The following is a 21,001-nucleotide window of genomic DNA, read 5'->3' as shown; positions in this document are numbered from 1 at the left end:
TGGATTAGATGGCCTGCATGCCCCTTTTCAACTCTAAGATTTTATTCTATCAAGGAAACCATGGCTTTGCCAGACCAGAGCTGATGTCTTGGAGGGCATTAATGCATTGGGTTGCCGTAAGTCAGAAGCAAGTTGATGGCGACTTCACACCCACACAGAGGGTGCTATGGGGCCATATCTCCCAGCGACCCACTTGTTTTCACTTGCGGGAAATCGATCGATTTTATTATTGCAGTCCTAAGCCATTTGACAAAAGTATGGTCAACAGAGTCAGTAACACCACGAAACCTATACACACCATAAAAATTCACAAGCCTGTTAATCGAATTCCTATTATATGAGCCTCGTTAATAAAAATACATCGGATTTCTTGGTTGCAGTCTCCCTTTCGCTCGGCGACAGAGCCGAGGGATAGAAAACCCTGAACGGTTTCAATGTCTTCATCATCGTTCTGCTGGAGCCGAGGAACAGAATTACCAGGAAAGCTAGGCCCTGGAGATCGCCTACTGTTAACAATTGATCTCCAACTTGAGGCAACAAAGATCAGTCTTCCTGAAATCGCTTTACTTTGCTTTGGTTCGGCCTCACTTGGAGACAAACTGGAGTATGTTCAGAGGAGGGCAACAAAGATGGTGAGGGGTTTGGAGACCAAGATGTACGAGGAAAGGTTGGGGGAGCTTGGTCTGTTTAGCCTGGAGAGGAGACGACTGAGAGGGGATCTGAGAACCATCTTCAAGTATTTAAAAGGCTGCCATGTAGAGGATGGAGCAGAGTTGTTCTCTCTTGCCCCAGAGGGACAGACCAGAACCAATGGGATGAAATTAATGCAAAGAAATTCTGCCTCAACATCCGGAAGAAGTTCCTGACAGTTAGAGCAGTTACTCAGTGGAATAGGCCTCCTCAGGAGGTTGTGGGTTCTCCATCTTTGGAGATTTTTAAACAGAGGCTGGAGAGCCATCTGACGGAGAGGCTGATTCTGTGAAGGTTCAAGGGGGTAGCAGGTGACAGTGGATGAGCGAGAGGGTTGAGAGTGTCCTGCATAGTGCAGGGGGTTGGACTAGATGACCCAGGAGGTCCCTTCCAACTCTATGATTCTATGAGAGAATAGCAGCTATGGAGGCTGGACCAACAGGGCATTATACCCTGCTGTGGTCCCATCCCTCTCCAAACTCCGCCCTCTCCAGGCTCCACCCCCAACATCCCGTGGTATTTCCTAACCCAGAGGTGGCAACCCTATTTCTGTCCCATCGAGGGGCCTGAGAATGATGAAGGAACAGATGTGGGTGAATGGAAGCTCAAAGCCTTATGCAATGGGATGCCTGCTTTTATTCTCCCTGCTTCTTTGAATTTAGTTTTACAGCCAAGATCCAGTATAAGCTCCTGGTTCAGACATGCCCTGGGTTGGATGCTTCTTTTGAGCGCATTCCTGTTATCACTTCTCCCCGCATGGAGACGAGCCAGACAGGAAGCACCGCTGTGAGAGCAGGCCTGGGGGAAGAAGGGACGACAATCAGGTCATGGATGGTTGGGGCCTGGCCAGAGGCCCAAAAAGATAATGAAGAATAGGGCGGGGAGAGAGGGAAACAGAGAGGGAATACCCGAGAGGATGCATCAAGGCAACTTTAAGGTGTGGATCAAGAAGGGCAGCCGTGTTCCTCTGTCTGTAGCAGCAGAAAAAGAGCCTCTTGTGGCGCAGAGTGGTAAGGCAGCAGACATGCAGCCTGAAAGCTCTGCCCATGAGGCTGGGAGTTCAATCCCAGCAGCCGGCTCAAGGTCGACTCAGCCTTCCATCCTTCCGAGGTCGGTAAAATGAGGACCCAGCTTGCTGGGGGGTAAATGGTAATGACTGGGGAAGGCACTGGCAAACCACCCCGTATTGAGTCTGCCATGAAAACGCTGGAGGGCGTCACCCCAAGGGTCAGACATGACTCGGTGCTTGCACAGGGGATACCTTTACCTTTACCTTAGCAGCAGAAAAGAGCCAGAGTCTAGGACACCTGAAGGAATAACAAAAATTGAGACCAGGGAGGAGATTTCTTGGGTCACGACTCACTTCCGAGATCATTGGGCAGTTATGTTTGTCGGTAGCAGGAGAAAAGAGCCAGAGTCCAGGAGCACCTGAAAGACTAGCAACATTTGCAGCAGGGAAGGAGTTTTCATGAGTCTCTGCTTACATCCAAGATGGGTAGGCATGTTAGCCTGTTTGTAGCAGGAGAAAAGAACAAGAGTACCCGAAAGACCAACAAAATTTGTGATGGGTGATGAGCTATCGTAAGTCACGGCTCACTTCCAAGATTTGTGTTAGTCTGTCTGTAGTAGAAGAACCTTCCAAAAGATGTTAGGAAGACTCTTTTTCTTCTGCAGTTTTGTAAGGAACTTTTAAAGAGAGCCAGCTCTGGAATCCCTTGAAGAAAACCGTCAGTTCATAGAGGTGAGGGTGTCTTATAGGTGCTTCTAGCGTTTCTGATTGCGGTTTTGATCGTCCGATGTTTTAATCTTTCTGAGATTTCTGTCTCGTTGACCTGCTCCCTGCCTTGTGACCCAGTTGCTTAGGAGGAGAAAAAAGGCGTATATTATAAGGATGGGTTCAGCTTGTTCCAGCCCTGCTGTAAACACCGAGTCTGACCTTGACTCATTGGTCCCACTCCGGTCAGGACAACATCATGTGCTCAAAATCACTGGAAGATGGCGCATTCAGACACACAGACATGCCTTGCAGGATCATGCAAGAGAGAGGCGGCATCGTCCATGGTCAGTCAGTCTGGGCCTGGACCCAGGAGAAGACAGGGGAGAGCACATGCATAAGTGTCCAACCACTGCTCACTTCCCGCCTCTACAGCAAAGAGGGTCTCTGCTTTGGTCTGGAAGACCAAAGAGTCCTTCTGTGCCCCATGAATTGCCAACCACTAAGTCATTTCTCACTTTCGGCCTCTGTAGCAAAGTGGGTCTCTTCCTGGAATCAGAATCATAGAATCCTAGAGGGGGAAGAGGCCATCCACGCCATCTAGTCCAACCCCCTGCTCAATGCAGGATCAGCCTCAAGCATCCAGGAGAAGGATCTGTCCAGCCGCTGCTTGAAGACGGCCATTGAGGGGGAGCTCCCCACCTCCTTAGGCAGCCCCTTCCACTGCTGAGCTGGACTCCTAGAATCCTAGAGTGGGAAGGGGCCATCTAGTCCAACCCCCTGCTCAATGCAGGATCAGCCTCAAGCATCCAGGAGAAGGAGCTGTCCATTCGCTGCTTGAAGACGGCCAGTGAGGGGGAGCTCACCACCTCCTTAGGCAGCCCCTTCCACTGCTGAGCTAGACTCCTAGAATCCTAGAGTGGGAAGGGGCCATCCAGACCATCTAGTCCCACCCCCTGCTCAGTGCAGGATCAGCTAAAGCATCCAGGAGAAGGATCTGTCCAGCCGCTGCTTGAAGACGGCCAGTGAGGGGGAGCTTCCCACCTCCTTAGGCAGCCCCTTCCACTGCTGAACTAGACTCCTAGAATCCTAGAGTGGGAAGGGGCCATCCAGACCATCTAGTCCCACCCCCTGCTCAGTGCAGGATCAGCTAAAGCATCCAGGAGAAGGATCTGTCCAGCCGCTGCTTGAAGACGGCCATTGAGGGGGAGCTCCCCACCTCCTTAGGCAGCCCCTTCTCTACCACCGCATCACACTGTCCCAACCCCCGAGTCCGTTCTCCTTTTCTCCCCCTTTGGCAAAGTGGGTCTCTGTATGGGCAGAAGACCAAGGAGGGTGCAGGTGGCCTAGGAGTTCCCAACCACCAAATCTTTCCACACCTTTTGCCTCTGTGGCAAAGTGGGTTTCTGCATGGGTGGAACTCTGTCAGCCATGGGCCCTCGGGTGACCGGCTGCAGGTTCAGCAACGACGCCCTCCCTGCCGCTCGGGGCACAGGAGCTGTTTTCCTTTCTGTGTTGATTCACCAGGGAGAACAGGTCATGCCGACTCTGGGTTTAACCCTAGGCTGAGTGCGCTTTACCCACAGCCCAGCCCAAAGTGCTGCGGGTGCAAGATCTGACATGAGCAAAATTGCTCAGCAACTCAACCAGAACAATTTGCTTTGAAGGATATGAATGCTGATTTTATGAACTTGGGCAGATTGGGAGTGGGTGGGCAAGAAGAAGAAGAAGTAGAAGAAGGAGGAGGAGAAGGAGGAGAAGAAGAAGAAGTAGAAGAAGAAGAAGAAGAAGAAGGAGAAGGAGGAGAAGGAGGAGGAGGAGGAGAAGAAGAAGAAGAAGGAGAAGGAGAAGGAGGAGGAGGAGGAGGAGAAGGAGGAGGAGGAGAAGAAGAAGAAGAAGAAGAAAAAGAAGAAAAAGAAAAAGAAAAAGAAGAAGAGTTGGTTCTTATATGCCGCTTTTCCCTACCTGAAGGAGGCTCAATGCGGCTTACAGTCGCCTTCCCATTCCTCTCCCCACAACAGACACTTTGTGAGGGTGGTGAGGCTGAGAGAGCCCTGATATCACTGCCCGGTCAGAACAGTTGTATCAGAGCCATGGCGAGCCCAAGGTCACCCAGCTGGCTGCATGTGGGGGAGTGCAGAATCGAACCCGGCATGCCAGATTAGAAGTCCGCACTCCTAACCACTACACCAAACTGGGATGGGCCAGTGTTTGTCTCTTGTGGCCCTTCCTTGCCTACCCAGGGAATTGCTGATTGCCATTGTGGGATGGTCGTCAAATTTCCTCCAGGCTAGGCTGGATTCTGGAGATTTTTGATGTGTGTGTGGGGGGGAATCATGGGCATAAAACTGGGTTCATTGTGGGTGGGCAGGTAGTTGTGAAGTTCTGCGTTGTGCAGGGGCTTGGACTAGATGACCCTGGAGGTACCTTCCAACTATATGATTCTATATTAAAAAATTGCAGTGTCTCTTGCCCCACACACTCTGGCAATGAAAAAGATGGACAGATTTTGTACTTTTAACAGCTGCATATTGGGTAGAAATTCAAAGCAGCAGCTGTCTCTCTGGCCGCATCTCAGTCCCGGGGAAAAGGGCTCCAGGTAGAAGTCTGTCTGTTCTGCAGCTTGGAAGTCTTGTAAGGGGATAAACCGCTCTGAAAAGAACTGGCCAGCGTATAAGACAGGATGTGGGATTAATCAGGAATGGCCAAACTGTGGCTCTTCCAAAGTCCACCAACTACAGTTACAGGGGCTCATGGCAATTGTAGTCCATGGTCATCTGAAGAACCACACTTTGGTCACCCCTGGCTAGATGGACCATTTGACTTATCCAGCAGGGCTCTTCCGGTGTTCTTATAATACTGGTCCATGATAGAAACAGGGTTTTCGGTATCTTGGCCCAGTGTAAATGGGCCGTGAAACTTCTCTGTTTATGCCAGCTTTTCACGACCTTTGTCACCATTGAGAAACCCCTGGAATATTCTCCAGGCTTCAAGGAGCCCCAGCAGTGGCGCCATCGTGCAGAATAGGGTTGGGAAGCAGAGCTGTGGACACGCCCACCCGGGGCCCCTCCCCTTCCCACCCCCTCCAGGCCCCTCATTGGCCACTTTGAGAGAGGAGGTGGGTCAATGTGACCATATATGGTCGTATCACCCCCTAAATGTTTAACACATTAAAAAAAAAACATGTACAAGACTAATTAACTCCCACCCATGCAGGAAACCCTTCCAGGGCCATCAAGAAACCCCAGGGATTCACGCAACTCTTGTTGAGAAAGCCTGATTTTTGCTAATTGGCTTTCTGCGGCCAGTGTGGTCTGGGGGAAGTTTCTGGCTGTGGCCCAATCATTGCCCATCCCCTCCAGTCTTGTTCACGTCAGCTGATATTCTTGCTGTAAGGCTTGTTTCGTATTGAATGCCCTCCCTCCCTTTGAGAGCTCCATAAATACGCACGGATTCCGGTCTATTAGGTTCTAAAGCAGAGTTCTCCTTAGCCAGGTGAGAAGAACAGGTAGAAAAAAGGCCCCACCCCTTTAATAGCAGCTGAGTGTGCAGAAATGATAGTTTGGGGTGGAGCAAAGGTTGATTTTCCTCCTCCTTTCAATGCATGTAGGGTATGACTGTTCTGCATCGAGGGGGTCGAATCAGAGCAATCATTCCAGATTAACAAAATCAGAGTCCAGTAGCACCTTTAAGACCAACAAAGATTTATTCCAGGCACTCTTCCTCAGACTAATGAACTACCATCATAACAGTGGAAATGTAAAGCAAAAGTTAATTCTGTTACATTAGTAAACTGTGTCACAACGTCCAAATTCAGCCATATGATATGATAACAGCCCATCGTTGTTGTTGTTGTTAGGTGCGAAGTTGTGTACGACCCATCGCGACCCCATGGACAATGATCCTCCAGGCCTTCCTGTCCTCTACCATTCCCCGGAGTCCATTTAAGCTTGCATCGACTGCTTCAGTGACTCCATCCAGCCGCCTCATTCTCTGTCGTTGTCCCCTTCTTCTTTTGCCCATCAAACAGCCCATCAGTCCCCTGTAATTCAGTTCTGGCTCACAAAAACATAGGAGAAATAAAACTGTTTACATTAGTGATTAAGGGCTGTTACTTAGCATAAATCAGGCTGTCACCATTCGTTGCTGGCCAAGTGTCCACCCAAGTGTGAAAAGAATTATCATATGGCTGAATTTGGATGAGGTGACTCAGTTTACTAATTTAACAGAATTAACTTTCGCTTTATATTTCCACTGTTATGATGGTGGTTAATTTAGTCTGATGAAGAGTGCTTGCACTCGAAAGCTCACCTCTTGAATAAAGGTCCTACTGGACTCTGATTTTGTTGTGCTTCTTCAGACCCACACGGCTACCCGCTTGAATCATTCCAGATTGTTTAATTCCAAGCAGAAGGGAGTGGCCTTGTCCCCAGATGGATCCTTTGTCCCCCCCCCCCCCCGCCCAGTGTTTCCTTTGCTTTTCGCTTGCCCCTTTTGTTAGTCGGTGCCTCAAATTTCGAGGAAGGAAGCAGGCGGTTCTGGCATTGGGAGAGGTTATATAAGGACGAAGAGTGCCAGGTTCCTTCGGGGCATTTTGACCCAAGGAGGGAAAATGGCCTTGTGTTCTCACAGATGCAGGCACGAAATCTATGCACGCTGCCAGATTTCAGGCTGTGTTTAGGGAGGCCTCCCACGAACCAGGAAATTCACGACAGGAGAACAGGCTGCAGGGAAGAAAGGAGCTGGCATTGCCAACTGACCAGGGGTAGTCAACCTGTGGTCCTCCAGATATCCATGGACTACAATTCCCATGAGCCCCTGCCAGCGTTTGCTGGCAGGGGCTCATGGGAATTGTAGTCCATGGACATCTGGAGGACCACAGGTTGACTACCCCGGCCTTGGAGAGATTGGGGGCCAGAAGTCAACCAGGGAGGTTTTTGACAGCAGAGGGAACAACATGATGGAGGTTGGACTAGATGGCCTGTATGGCCCCTTCCAACTCTATGATTCTATGATTCTGTAATCACCCCCTTACTGTGCCCACTGTTTAGTTTATTTGGGGAAATGTTTTTATTTGAAGAAGAAGAAGAGTTGGTTCTTACATGCCGCTTTTCCCTACCCAAAGGAGGCTCAGAGCGGCTTACAGTCGCCTTCCCATTCCTCTCCCCACAATAGACACCCTGTGGGGTGGGTGAGGCTGAGAGAGCCCTGAGATTACTGAAGAAGAAGAAGAGCTGGTTCTTATATGCCGCTTTTCCCTACCTGAAAGAGGCTCAAAGCGGCTTACAGTCGCCTTCCCATTCCCCTCCCCACAACAGACACCCTGTGGGGTGGGTGAGGCTGAGAGAGCCCTGATATCACTGCTTGGTCAGAGCAGTTTTATCAGTGCCATGGCGAGCCCAAGGTCACCCAGCTGGCTGCATGTGGGGGAGTGCAGAATCGAACCTGGCATGCCAGATTAGAAGTCCGCGCTCCTAACCACTACACCAAACTGGCTCTTTAGGAAATTTCTGTGCCATTTCTATAGGTGGGGTTTCCAACTGAGGGTTTGGAAATTCCAGAAGATTTGCAGGGAGGGGGGGGGAGAAACCTGGGTAGGGCCGGGTTTGGAGCGTGAAGAAATAACACGGTTAGGATCCACCCTCTGGAGTAGTCATTTTCTCCGGGTGAACTGATCTCTGTCCCATGGGAATCAGGAGAAAAGAGTCAGAATCCAGGAACCCCTGAAAGACCAGCAAAATTTGTAGCAGGGGATAAGTCACGGCTCACTCCCTCAGATGCAGTGACTTACAAAACCTCCATCCCTGCTGCCAATTTGGGCTCTTGTTCTCATCTGCTGCTTCGGACAGACTAACGCAGCCACCCATGGCGCTGGCCGTTGGAATCCGGGCCTAGCGAGGGGAGGCTGAGAGAGTTGGGGAGGTGTAGCTTGGAGAAGAGGATACGATCGCTGCATTTGGCGACATAACGGTAGCCATGTTGAAGAGGACTTGTTTACTGCAGCTTCAGAGGCACGAAGGACGAGGGGAAATGGGTTCCAATCATGCGAAAGGAGGTTCCACTTCAATATCAGGAAGCGTTTTCTGACGGCAGGGGCAGTCCGTGGGTGGAATAGGCTGCCTCGGAGGGTGGCCGAGTCTCCTCCTCCGGAAGTCTTGGGGAGGAGATTGGAGGAGCACCTGTCAGGAAGGTGTGACTTTTTAAGGTCCTGAGAAGGTGGGGGGTGGGTGGGCTGGACCGGATGGCCCTCGGGGGTCTCTTCCAGCTCTGTGTGATTCTGAAAGTATCTCATGCTCCCATTTGAGAACAAGCCGGTTTCTCCTTTGCTGCCGGCCAAGACATTTATAAACCTCCATGTTATCGTTTCTTGGTCGTTTCTGCCAATGTCTCTTGTGCTGCGTCCTTTGCGGCCACACCTCCTTTCCCACATTGCCTTGCCTGTTTGGGAGCTCTGTGCCTTGTTAAGACAGGGAAACTGTTCCCTCGGGAGCCAGCAGTTCTGAAAACAACATCCTTGTTAAGTTTTGGCACTGGAAGGGACCCTGTTGTAATGCACAGCCTCATTCTCTGTTGAATTGCCCCTCCTTCCCTTCGTAGAACCTCTTGTGGCGCAGAGTGGTAAGGCAGCCGACATGCAGTCTGAAAGCTCTGCCCATGAGGCTGGGAGTTCGATCCCAGCAGCTGGCTCAAGGTGGACTCAGCCTTCCATCCTTCCGAGGTCGGTAAAATGAGGACCCAGCTTGCTGGGGGGTAAACGGTAATGACTGGGGAAGGCACTGGCAAACCACCCCGTATTGAGTCTGCCATGAAAACACTAGAGGGCGTCACCCCAAGGGTCAGACACGACCTGGTGCTTGCACAGGGGATACCTTTACCTTTACCTTTCCTTCGTATTGGTCTTCTTCTCTGAGAAAAAGAACTGGGGCTTTTTACCGCCCCAAAAAGTCTCAAAGTGGCTTACAACCACCGTTCCCTGCCTCTTCCCAGCAACAGACACCCTGCAAGGTAGGTGGGGCTGAGAGACCTCAGAGAGAACTGCTCTACAAGAACAACCGAGAGAACTGTGACTAGCCCAAGGTCACTTGGCTGGCTGCGTATGGAGGAGTGGGGGACCACACCCAGTTCTCCAGATCAGAGGGTGTCGCTCTTATCCCCTATACCCACTGGCTCTCAGATACCCAAATGCAGATTTCCTTTTAGTCCACATGCAAGTGCATTGATTGGCGGCTTGCTTTGATGGCTCTAAAGAAAGGAACTTGGGCACATTAAGCGTGACCCTGTAGGGCTTTTGAAGCAAGAGACATGCAGGGGGGGGGGTTGCCGTTGCCCATTTCTGCATAATGGCCCTGATATACAAGGAATATCAGGGTCATTGTATGCCTTCCATCCAAATACTGGCCAGGGCTGACTGGGCTTTGCTTCTGAGGTCTGACGAAATCGGATTAGCCAGGGCTATCTAAGTGGCCCCCAAACTGAAAATCAGGCCTGTTCCTCCTTGCAAAGCTCCAACCTCATCCCCGGTTCTTGGGGTGTCAAGAGTTGGCCTGTACAACCCAGAGGATTTTTCTCTTTGTCTCTTTGCCAGAGACAAAATTTGACTTCAGACCAATGATGCACTTTGTCCTGCTTCTTCAGACCGAGGCGGCGACCCACCAGAATCTTTCTCTTTCCCACTGCAGGAGGAAGACATCCGCAGCCCAGAAGGACAGGGACTTCTTTGAGGTAAGGAGGACACGGGGAGGAGAAAGGCTGAGTCTCTTGGAAAAGAAGTTGTGCTTGTGGCATGGGCCAGGTGAGACAGCAGAGCCTCGCCATGACCGCTGAGAGGAGATTAGTCATGGCTCAGTGCTGGAGCAGAATTCTAGGGTCCAATCCACAGAGGATTGAACCCTGGAGTTCCTTCCTTCCTTCCTTCCTTCCTTCCTTCCTTCCTTCCTTCCTTCCTTCCTTCCTTCCTTCCTTCCTTCCTTCCTTCCTTCCTTCCTTCCTTCTCTTCTTCTTCTCCTTCCTCTTCTCTTCTCTTCTTCTTCTCCTTCTCTTCTTCCTCTTCTTTTCCTTCTCCTCCTCTTCCTCTTCCACTCCCTCTCCCTCTTCTTCTTCCTCTTCCTCTTCCTCTTCCCTTCCTCTTCCTCTTCCTCTTCCTCTTCCTCTTCCTCTTCCTCTTCCTCTTCCTCTTCCTCTTCCTCTTCCTCTTCCTCTTCCTCTTCCTCTTCCTCTTCCTCTCCTTCTTCTTCTTCTTGTGTCTTCTGGGCAAGTGAAGAAACCTGACCCCAGGGCTGCCTTTGTTTGCCCCTCAGGGCTTGTACAACTTCAGCTCCTACGTGGCGTACGTGGCCTTCAAGCAGAGGAACCTCAAGGAGATCCAGCAGGAAGTCGGGCGTCTCCTCCGCACCAACATCTTCAATCCCGCGCTGAGGGAGAAAGTCCGGGCCAACCAGGTGATCAAGACCGATGTGGCCGCGGAGCTGGTCAGGAGTCCTTCCCCCAGTCGCAGGTACGGCCTCCTTCCCTCTCTGCCTCCTGGAGAGACAGCGGTGTTGGGCTGTGTTGAGGAGCAATGTTTGGGTCCAGTAGGAACTTGGAGGCCAACAAGACTTCCAGGGAAGAAGGGAGGGCCAACGCAGTATTGCGGTTAAGAGTGGCATCCTCTGCTCTAGAGAGCCGGGTTCGAAAGGAACATTCCCAACGGGTTCTTCGCCTGGGGCCCAGGCCTCCCTTTGCAGCTTGATTTACAGGTGTGTCTTCTAGTAATCCAAGCCCTGCATGAGACATCGGTCCTGATCTTCCCATCATGCTTCTGGCAGTCTGGCTGGCTTAATTTCATTTTTTGAAAGCAGCAGGTGTCTGTTTCCATCTGCATGCTGCTTGCTTTAGACATCTACATGCCTTATATATACGACCAAGCTGGAAAACTGCTCTAGGGATGTCATAGAATAGAATCATGGAAACATAGTGCTGGAAGGAGCCATCCAGGTCAACTCATCCCACCCTCTGCTCGATGCAGGATCAGCCTCAAGCATCCAGGATAAGGATCTGTCCAGCCCCTGCTTGAAGACCGCCAGTGAGGGGGAGCTCCCCACCTCCTTAGGCAGCCCCTTCCACTGCTGAACTAGACTCAGAGAATCCTGGAGTGGGAAGGGACCCTCCAGGCCATCCAGTCCACACCCTGCTTAATGCAGGATCAGCCTCAAGCATCCAGGAGAAGGATCTGTCCAGCCGCTGCTTGAAGACCGCCAGTGAGGGGGAGCTCCCCACCTCCTTAGGCAGCCCACCCCACTGCTGAACTACTCTGACTGTGAAAATTTTTTTCCTGATATCTAGCCTATATCGTTGTACTTGTAGTTTAAACCCATTACTGCGTGTCCTCTCCTCTGCAGCCAACGGAAACAGCATCCTGCCCTCCTCCAAGTGACAACCATTCAAATACTTAAAGAGGGCTATCATGTCCCCTCTCAACCTCCTTTTCTCCAGGCTGAACATTCCCAAGTCCCTCAACCTATCTTCATAGGGCTTGGTCCCTTGGCCCCAGATCATCTTCGTCGCTCTCCTCTGTACCCTTTCAATTTTATCTATGTCCTTCTTGAAGTGAGGCCTCCAGAACTGCACACAGTATTCCAGGTGTGGTCTGACCAGTGCCGTATACAATAGGACTATGACATCTTGTGATTTTGATGTGATGCCCCCGTTGATACAGCCCAAAATGGCATTTGCCTTTTTTACCGCTGCATCACACTGCCTGCTCATGTTTAGTTTACAATCCACAAGTACCCCAAGGTCTCGTTCACACACAGTGTTACCTAGAAGCGTATCCCCCATCCAGTAGGCATGCTTTTCATTTTTCTGACCCAGATGCAGAACTTTACACTTATCTTTATTAAATTGCATCTTGTTCTCATTTGCCCATTTTCCCATTGTGTTCAGATCTCGTTGAACTCTGTCTCTATCTTCTTCTTATTGATAGGGCCACAGCCACTGGCCAAGAGGCGCTTGACATGACCTTTCTTTTGGTTCAAAGGGAACCATGTTGAAAACCAGTAGAATTGGGGCCCCCCTCCCCTCCAGAGTTCATTTCAGGAGAGGAAGGAATCTCATTTGCATGGAATGCAGTGGTGGAAACTTTCCAGGTCAGCACCTGCTGCTCTTAAAATATTTGGCTGATCTGCTCGTGCTTTCAACATCCCTCCTCTAATTCTTTCCAGGAGTCCTGGGCTCAAGCAACCAGCCATCAGGAGCGTCTTGGACAAGCGGTCGCCTGTGCTGAGCACATTGCTACCGATGGCGAAAGACAGCGCTCAGTACCTTTTCCAGGACCATTACCTGCATCCCAGCAGAACTCCCCGGAGCTCCTTTCCCGAAGAACTGCCTCCCTTGTCTTCTATCGTGTCCGAGTCCAAGTAAGGAGGATGGGCCTGTGTCACACATTACGGGGAAACGAATGGGGATTGCCGCCTGGCACGCCCTGGCCGTTGAACTCACTTGGGGGTTACATTTCACACGAGGGCCTAAAATGTAGGTCTCTCAGTTGCTCTCGGGGCTCTCCCTTCACCCAGGATGGAAGCGAATTTCACGTTTTCGTGAAGATCGCAAGCTGCCCGCTTGGTGTAGTGGTTAGGAGTGCGGACTTCTAATCTGGCGAGCGGGGTTTGATTCCTTACTCCTCCACAGGCAGCTACCTGGGTGACCTTGGGCTCGTCATAGTCCTGATAGTGCTGTTCTCACAGAGAGGTCTTGTCAGAAGGTCTCTCAGCCTCGCCTCCCTCACAGGGTGTCTGTTGTGGGGAGAGGGAGGGAAGGCGATTGGAAGCCGCTTTGAGACTCCTTCGGGTAGAGAAAAGCGGCATATAAAAACCAACTCTTCTTCTTCTTCAGAGAGCCAGTTTGGTGTAGTGGTTAGGAGTGCGGACTTCTAATCTGCCATGCTGGGTTTGATTTTGCGCTCCCCCACATGCAGCCAGCTGGGTGACCTTGGGCTCGCCACGGCACTGACTGAGCAGTGATATCAGGGCTCTCTCAGCCTCACCTCCCTCACAGGGGGTCTGTTGTGGGGAGAGGAAAGGGAAGGCGAATGTAAGCCCCTTTGAGACTCCTTCGGGTAGAGAAAAGTGGCATATAAGAACCAACTCTTCTTCTTCTTCAGTAATATCAGGGCTTTCTCAGCCTCACCAACCTCACAGGGTGTCTGTTGTGGGGAGAGGAATGGGAAGGTGACAGTAAGCCGCTTTGAGACTCCTTTGGGTAGAGAAAAGTGGCCTATAAGAACCAACTCTTCTTCTTCTTCAGTCATATCAGGGCTCTCTCAGCCTCCCCTCCCTCACAGGGAGTCTGTTGTGGGGAGAGGAAAGGGAAGGTGACAGTAAGCCGCTTTGAGACTCCTTTGGGTAGAGAAAAGCGGCATCTAAGAACAAACTCTTCTTCTTCTCCAGTAATCTCAGGGCTCTCTCAGCCTCACCTCCCTCACAGGGTGTCTGTTGTGGGGAGAGGAAAGGGAAGGCGACTGTAAGCCGCTTTGGGACTCCTTCGGGTAGAGAAAAGCAGCATATAAGAACCAGCTCTTCTTCTTCTTCAGTAATCTCAGGGCTCTCTCAGCCTCACCTCCCTCACAGGGTGTCTGTTGTGGGGAGAGGAAAGGGAAGGTGACAGTAAGCCGCTTTGAAACTCCTTCGGGTAGAGAAAAGCAGCCTAGAAGAACCAACTCCTCCTCCTGATCGTGGGAAGGGCGATCCTCCTTTGACGCCCGGCTGTCCTTCCCCCACAGGATTGGCATCATCGGTGCCCCTCGCAGCAAGTTCAGCCCCCACACGCTGCTGCCCGTCCGCACGGAGGAGGAGGAGCAGGAGGAGGAGGCGCAGGAGAACGCCCTGACCAGCTCCTCCTCTCTCATTGCCCGGGAACTGCTCAGCTGCCCCGTGGGCAACGAAGGCAGCGACCAGCATTCCTGCGAGGCCGTCTCGAGGGCGACGACAGAGGCCGACTACGCCGAGAATTCCCAGTAGCCTTCTGCTAGCGTCAGGGGGAAGCTTTTTCTCACATTAAACGTTTTTTTGGAAGCCGCATCTTGCTTGTGCCTGGAATGTCACCCTGCCCCCCTTCCCCGTCGTTGTTCCAGAATGAGGAAAAGCTGAGCCAATCCAACAGCATCCATAAAACTACAGAGGGATTTCAAGATCAGGGGTAGTCAACCTGTGGTCCTGCAGATGTTCATGGGCTACAATTCCCATGAGCCCCTGCCAGCGTTTGCTGGCAGGGGCTCATGGGAACTGTAGTCCATGAACATCTGCAGGACCACAGGTTGACTACCCCTGATCTTGAACAGAGCTGCTTTGCTAACCTGGAACTGTGTCTCCCAAAGAGAGCTTCATTTGACCAGTGCAAACAGGCTGGTGATCCCTGGACCGAGAGATGTACGTTGGGCTTCAGGCAGGGCCAGGGCCTTTTCGGTCCCTACCTGGTGGAAGGAGCTCCTGGAAGAACTGTGGGCCCCATAAGAACTTTCACAGTTCCAAAGGGCCTGGGAAATGGAGCTCTTCCACCAGGTGTTGAGCTGGGACCACCGAGCAGCAAGACGTCGAAGGGCCCTCCCTGCAGAATTACCCACCCTGGAGTGGAAAGGGGGAACAGAGTTCCAAACACCGGAGACTGGCGAATAATAAGAGTTTTCTAATGTTTAGTGTTTTAATGTTCTTTTGTATGATGCTTTAAATGTTAATGTTAATAATCGTAATAATTTTCAATGTTGTCGTTAGCCCAAAATGTTGTAAACCTCCCGAAGACGGTTTACAGAGAGGGGCGGTCAAAAATGGAATTAATAAATGCATAAAGTTTGAGCCCCGGGGCACCTTTCAGGCCGATAATTGTAATTCTGGGTCTAAGCTTTCACATGCATGCTCACTTCCTCAGATACTTGGTAGGCGAAGAAGGGTGCATGCACACCGAAGCTGATAACCGGAATGACACTTGTTGGTTTTAGAGGTGCCGCTGGGTTCAAACTTTTTTCCGTTGCTTCAGAACGAATCCATTTGCTAACCTAGGTTGTTGTTACACCCTAGCCCTGGTTTTCTCAACCAGGGCTGTGCAAAACCCTGAAATTTCTTGATGGCCAGGGAAGGGTTTCCCAATTGGGTGGGAGTTAAGTCATTTTTGATCTATTTAAAAAAAACTTATTAAATATTTCAAGGGTGATATGACCACATACGGTCGTGGTGACCTGCCCCCAACAGATAGCCAATGAGGGGCCTGGAGGGGGTGGGAAAGGGAGGGGCTCAGGTGGGCGTGTCCACAGCTCTGCTTCCCAACCATATTCTGCACGATGGCGCCACTTCTGGGGCTTCTCAAAGCCTGAAGAATGTCTCAGGGGTTTCTCAATGGTAAAAAGCTAAGAAATGTTGCTCTAGGCAGAGAATCCTGGGAACTGCCCTTTGTGTTGACAAGAGATTCCCTCGCCCCCCATATCCAGCCTTGTAGCAGCTGTGAGGTTTTATCAGCTGCCTGGTTTGTTTTTTGAACGTACAAAATGTCTTCTGTGAGGTCTCCAGTCAACATATAAAATATATAAACAAAGACACACAGAGACCTATCTGACAAGGGGAGCTTTGAGTCCTGAGAACCCATAGCCTCCGAATCAAACCCGTTTCTCCAGATTCGAGTCCACCAGTCTTAACCATGACACCATGTTGGCTCTCCAATTCTGCTAGTCTTCCAGGTGCTTCTGGGACTCTTGCTCTTTTCTGTTCCTGCAGACAGACTAACATGAAAAACTAGCAAGAGATTTGTGGCAGGGAAGGAGCTTTCTTGAGTCTTTGCTCCTTTTCCAAGACGGGTCGCCCTGTTAGTCTGCCTGGAGCAGGAGAAAAGAGCCAGAGTCCAGGAGCACCTGAAAGACCAGCAGAATTTGTGGCAGGGAAGGAGCTTCTAGCTTCAGTTACAACTGAGATCAAATCAATCCAGTCATGATCCCAACAAGATTTTGGCTGCCTCTCTCGCTGTGCTTGACGGTTTGCCTCGGCTTGCCTGCATGTTAGGCTGGGCCCTCTTGGACGCGTTCTCCTCCCAGCCCTGCAAATGGCCCTCGTGGTGGTGAAACGCATGCAAATCCCTTGTCAAGGAGGATTCGTGCCGCAGTCGGCCGGCTGTCGAGATTCCCCAGCAGAACGAAAGCTTTCTTCAACAGCAGGACGTACGTTTGTCGGACTCTCTGGGGGGGGGGAGTTTAGTTTTCGCTCTCCGGGCCTGACGTGGAGTTGCAGAAACATGTAACCTGTAGCCGCCAAGTCAGTTCCGCATGAGGGTGAATCAGCCTTCCAGCAGGAGAAAGTGAGTCAGAGAGAAAGCTCTCGGCCGAATCTCATTACATGCCCGTCGCCCTGCTCTTTCGGCCCGGACTGGAATATCCACTCTTGATAATGACACGGTGGAGACGGGAATCGTTTGAAAAAGAGGACAGAAAAGAGTCCGTCTCTCCCTTCCAACCCCACCCACCCCTTGCGGGCTCCGCTTGGTGAAGAAGGCTTAGGTTTTATGCCCCACTTTTTATTATCCTTCCTCTCCCCACAACAGGCACCCTGTGAGGCAGGTGGGGCTGAGAGAGCTCAGAGAGATCTGGGACCGGCCCAAGGTCACCCAGCAGGCCTCATGTGTATCAGAGGGGCTTACAGTCACCTACCCCTCTTTTCCACACAACAGACACTCTGTGAAATAGGCGGGGTTGAGAGAGCTTTGAAAGAACTGGGGCTGGGCCAAGGTCAACCCCCAGACCTCACGTGCCTTAAAGGGGCTTACAAGCTCCTTTCGTCATAACAGACATCCTGTGGAGTAGGTGGAGTTGGGAGAGCTCTGAGAGAACTGGGAATGGCCTAAGGTCACCCAGCAGGCCTCTGTGTCTCAAAGAGGCTTACAATTGTTTCCCCTTACTATCCCCACAAAATACGCCCTTTGAGAAGGCTCTGAGAGAACCAGAATTGGGCCAAGGTCACTCGGCTGACTGTGAAGGAGGATTGGAGAACCAAGCCCGGTTCTCTGGATCTGAGTGGATCTGAACCACTGCAGCACACTGGCCGTCCTCGAACGTGGCTGATCCGGCTAAGAAGAAACGGAAAGGGGTAGATTTTCAGTGGGCTGTATTTCTAAGCTTCCAGGCAGTTCTGTGATGGTGGCAAGCGACATGTGCACCCTCCTCCCTCCCACTCCGGCGTGAATCGCTGGGGGTACTGAGAATAGCGAGGGTTTGAATTTCGGCCGTACCATCTTCTCCCTTTTTTGATCTGATTAATGACTGTAAATTTTATGTTTGGGGTTTTAATCAGGAAGAAGCGAAGCAAACCGCCGGTTACTGTGGGACAGGAGGGTGATTAAAATGCAGAATTTGCTGACAAAGAGAAACTTTTCTCCCTCCCCCAAAATACCAGAAATCCAGGGCATCCAAGGAAACCGATGGGCAGTAGATGCAGGGCAGACAAAAGGAAATTATGCTTTACCTAGAAAGAGAGATTCAGATGTGGAATTCTCTGCCAGAGGAACATCACCACCTACAGTCGGAAGATAATTCCGGAGCAGCAGCTATGTGAGCCTATTGCAGCGAAGATCTGGAGGCCAACGTGCAGCTAGCGTCTGACTGCATTGTGCAGGGGATTGTATTAGGGAGTTGTGAATTTCCTGCATTCTGCAAGGGGTTGGACTAGATGACCCTGGAGGTCCCAACTCTATGGTTCTATCTGCTGGATCCAATCTGTGTCTCGGGCGGTGTACAAAAACCTGGCAGAAGAGCTCTGCTTTGCAGGCCTTTGGGAACTTTTTGAGTTCCGGTAGGGTCTTGATCTCACTGGGGAGCCTCATTCCACCAGCTTGGGGAGAAGGTTCTGGCTCTGGTTGTTGCCAGATGGATTTCTTTGGGGCCCCGGGTTGCCAGGTTGTGGCAATATATACAGCGAGTTTTGGAAATTTGGAGATTTTTAAACAGAGGCTGGAGAGCCATCTGATGGAGAGGCTGATTCTGTGAAGGCTCAAGGGGGTGGCAGGTGACAGTGGGTGAGCGAGAGGGTTGGGAGTGTCCTGCATAGTGCAGGGGGGTTGGACTAGATGACCCAGGAGGTCCCTTCGAACTCTATGATTCTATGATTCTGTGAGTCGTTCTTTGGAAGGAGAGACAAACAGACAGTCCTTGAGGTATGCAGGACCCTGATTGAATACGCTGATACCTCAACAGGATCCTTTTGCAGATATTAATTAAAACCAGGAAAGAGTGGGTCACTCTGATTGGTGGAGAAAGGTGCCATCAAGTGACAGCCAACCCTGCAGGTTCCCAAGGCGAAATGTGGTTTGCCATTGACTGCCTCTCGGTAGCAACCCTAGAATTCCTTGGTGGTCTCCCATCCAGGGACTAACCAGACAGTATCCTTCAGCTTAAAAATCACATAGTAGATCAGCTAAATACATTGCATATCAGTTCATTGTTCTTAAGAGTGAGTGTCCTGCCTAGTGCAGGGGGTTGGACTAGATGACCCAGGAGGTCCCTTCCAACTCTACGATTCTAAATTCCATCTAAACCTCCGGAAGAAATTCCTGACCATCAGAGCGGTTCCTCAGCGGAACAGGCTTCCTCAGGAGGTGGTGGGCTCTCCATCTTTGGAAATTTTTACACAGAGGCTAGATAGCCATCTGACGCAGAGGCTGATTCTGTGAAGGTTCAAGGGGGTGGCAGGTGACAGTGGATGAGCGAGAGGGTTGGGAGTGTCCTGCATAGTGCAGGGGGTTGGACTGGAGATCCCTTCCAACTCTATGCTTCTATGATTCTAAGATGCAAACTAACACCAAAATCTGGAAACCTTAGGATTCGTAAGCAAACCTGGTATGGAATTTCCAATAGCTCCGGAGGTGTGTCACTTAAACCAGCTAGAGTCGAGGACCACGTTTGCCAAGCTGGGGTCAGCTATAAGGCTGAACCGGTCGATGATGCTTTAGCTCCCTTGTATTGTACAATCCTTCTCCAGGAGGAGGGAGAAACGAGGGGGAAGAGACGTCGAACCCAGCACAACTAGATACCCCCTGTGTTGTTCGCTCTGCACAAGGCAGTGTCATGCATGTTCAAATTTTGTTTGTCTTGAATTAGGCTGCTGGATCACTTTGATTTTGCAGCCTGAGGTGTGGCTTCCCCTCTCCTCCTGCATATGGGATAATGCAGGGGTAGTCAACGTGTGGTCCTCCAGATGTCCATGGACTACAATTCCAATGAGCCCCTGCCATCTGGCTGGGGCTCATGGGAATTGTAGTCCATGGATATCTGGAGGACCACAGGTTGACTACCCCTGGGATAATGAACTTGGCACCAATGAACAGTAGCCCTTCTAGCTTCTGGTCTTGGCTGGCTTGATCTATGAAGGGCTGTGCCTGTTTAACAGCTCCACCTGCTGGCCACCATCATGCATGCACTTCAGGAGGGAAGCTGGGGCTGGAGGGGTAGATCTGCTGCTGTGCCATGTCATCGGAAGGTCGCAAGTTCAAACCCCAGCCTCTCCGGTTGAAAAAGATCGTGTGATATTTGCTGGGAGTATTTGTTGGTATTTATATTAGTAGGCCCCTATAAATTTGGATATTATGTGACCAATTTGGGACTGAACTACACAAACCAAGACTTTATCAGAGACTAAGTCATTTTCTATAATTTCGCTACCCATAAAAATACCACTAGAGAAGACCGAGTTATTAACAAGATGGAGAACATCACTGATGAAGATATCGAAAACGGACTACGCCTGGGAATCTGTTTTGAAATGGCTTTGAACACTGTGAATTGGTTTTGAACACTGGAATAAATCATTTCGCCGTTGCGAAACCCTGGTCCTCCTCAGGCTCCAATCCCCAAAGCTGCAAGAATTTACCACCCCAGCGCTGGCAACCCACGTAAAGGTAAAGGTATCCCCTGTGCAAGCACAGAGTCATGTCTGACCCTTGGGGTGACACCCTCCAGTGTTTTCATGGCAGACTCAATACGGGGGGGTTTGCCAGTGCCTTCCCCAGTCATTACCGCACTCATTTTACCGACCTTGGAAGGATGGAAGGCTGAGTCAACCTTGAGCTGGCTGCTGGGATTGAACTCCCAGTCTCATGGGCAGAGCTTTCAGACTGCATGTCTGCTGCCTTACCACTCTGCGCCACAAGAGGCTCTTGCAACCCACATAGATGGCTCAAATAAGTAAATGGCGAAATGAGAGATTGGCTGCCAGTTAGGGATGCAACTCGATATCTCATCGCCTGCCCCAATCTGAAGAACGAATCAGGGATCCCCGACTGTCTGTATATACTGTTAAACCGTCCTGAGACAGCTGTGCCGATAGGGGCGGTCTGGAAATTTAATAAATAAACGAACAAATCCCTTGTTGCTTCTTGCGTTCTTCCATGTCCTGTCTTTGGCTTTTCTTAGCATGATGCCACAATGTCCACTTTTAAAAGCAGCCATTTTTCTCCAGATCTCCGTTGTTCTCCAACCCGCCGCCTGCAGGCTGGCAACCCTTCCCTCTGAGATACGCCTGGGCCACGTTCAGTCTCCCCAGCACAGTTTGGATTTAAGCTCTGGGCTCCTCAGCTGTGCCTCCTTCTGCCACCCTG

At 50.9% G+C, this 21,001-nt stretch overlaps 1 protein-coding gene across 2 annotated transcripts in view; it reads left to right on the top strand.

The window, feature by feature from the left end:
• The window catches only part of PPP1R36 (protein phosphatase 1 regulatory subunit 36), a 41,396-nt gene extending 26,939 nt beyond the window's left edge, over positions 1-14,457 (top strand). For both annotated transcript variants that reach the window (XM_077323872.1, XM_077323874.1), the window contains exons 8-11: positions 10,084-10,126; positions 10,702-10,898; positions 12,604-12,798; positions 14,160-14,457. In XM_077323872.1, the coding sequence (XP_077179987.1) occupies positions 10,084-10,126; positions 10,702-10,898; positions 12,604-12,798; positions 14,160-14,397 (673 nt within the window). In that variant the 3' untranslated portion in view covers positions 14,398-14,457. The remainder of the gene's footprint in view (positions 1-10,083; positions 10,127-10,701; positions 10,899-12,603; positions 12,799-14,159) is intronic.
• Positions 14,458-21,001: the final 6,544 nt, after the last annotated feature.

The sequence above is a fragment of the Paroedura picta genome, chromosome 2 (genome assembly GCF_049243985.1).
Source record: "Paroedura picta isolate Pp20150507F chromosome 2, Ppicta_v3.0, whole genome shotgun sequence".
Classification (NCBI taxonomy): domain Eukaryota; kingdom Metazoa; phylum Chordata; class Lepidosauria; order Squamata; family Gekkonidae; genus Paroedura; species Paroedura picta.
Note: the sequence above shows the minus strand (reverse complement) of the source record. Positions and strands in the feature narration are given on the sequence as shown.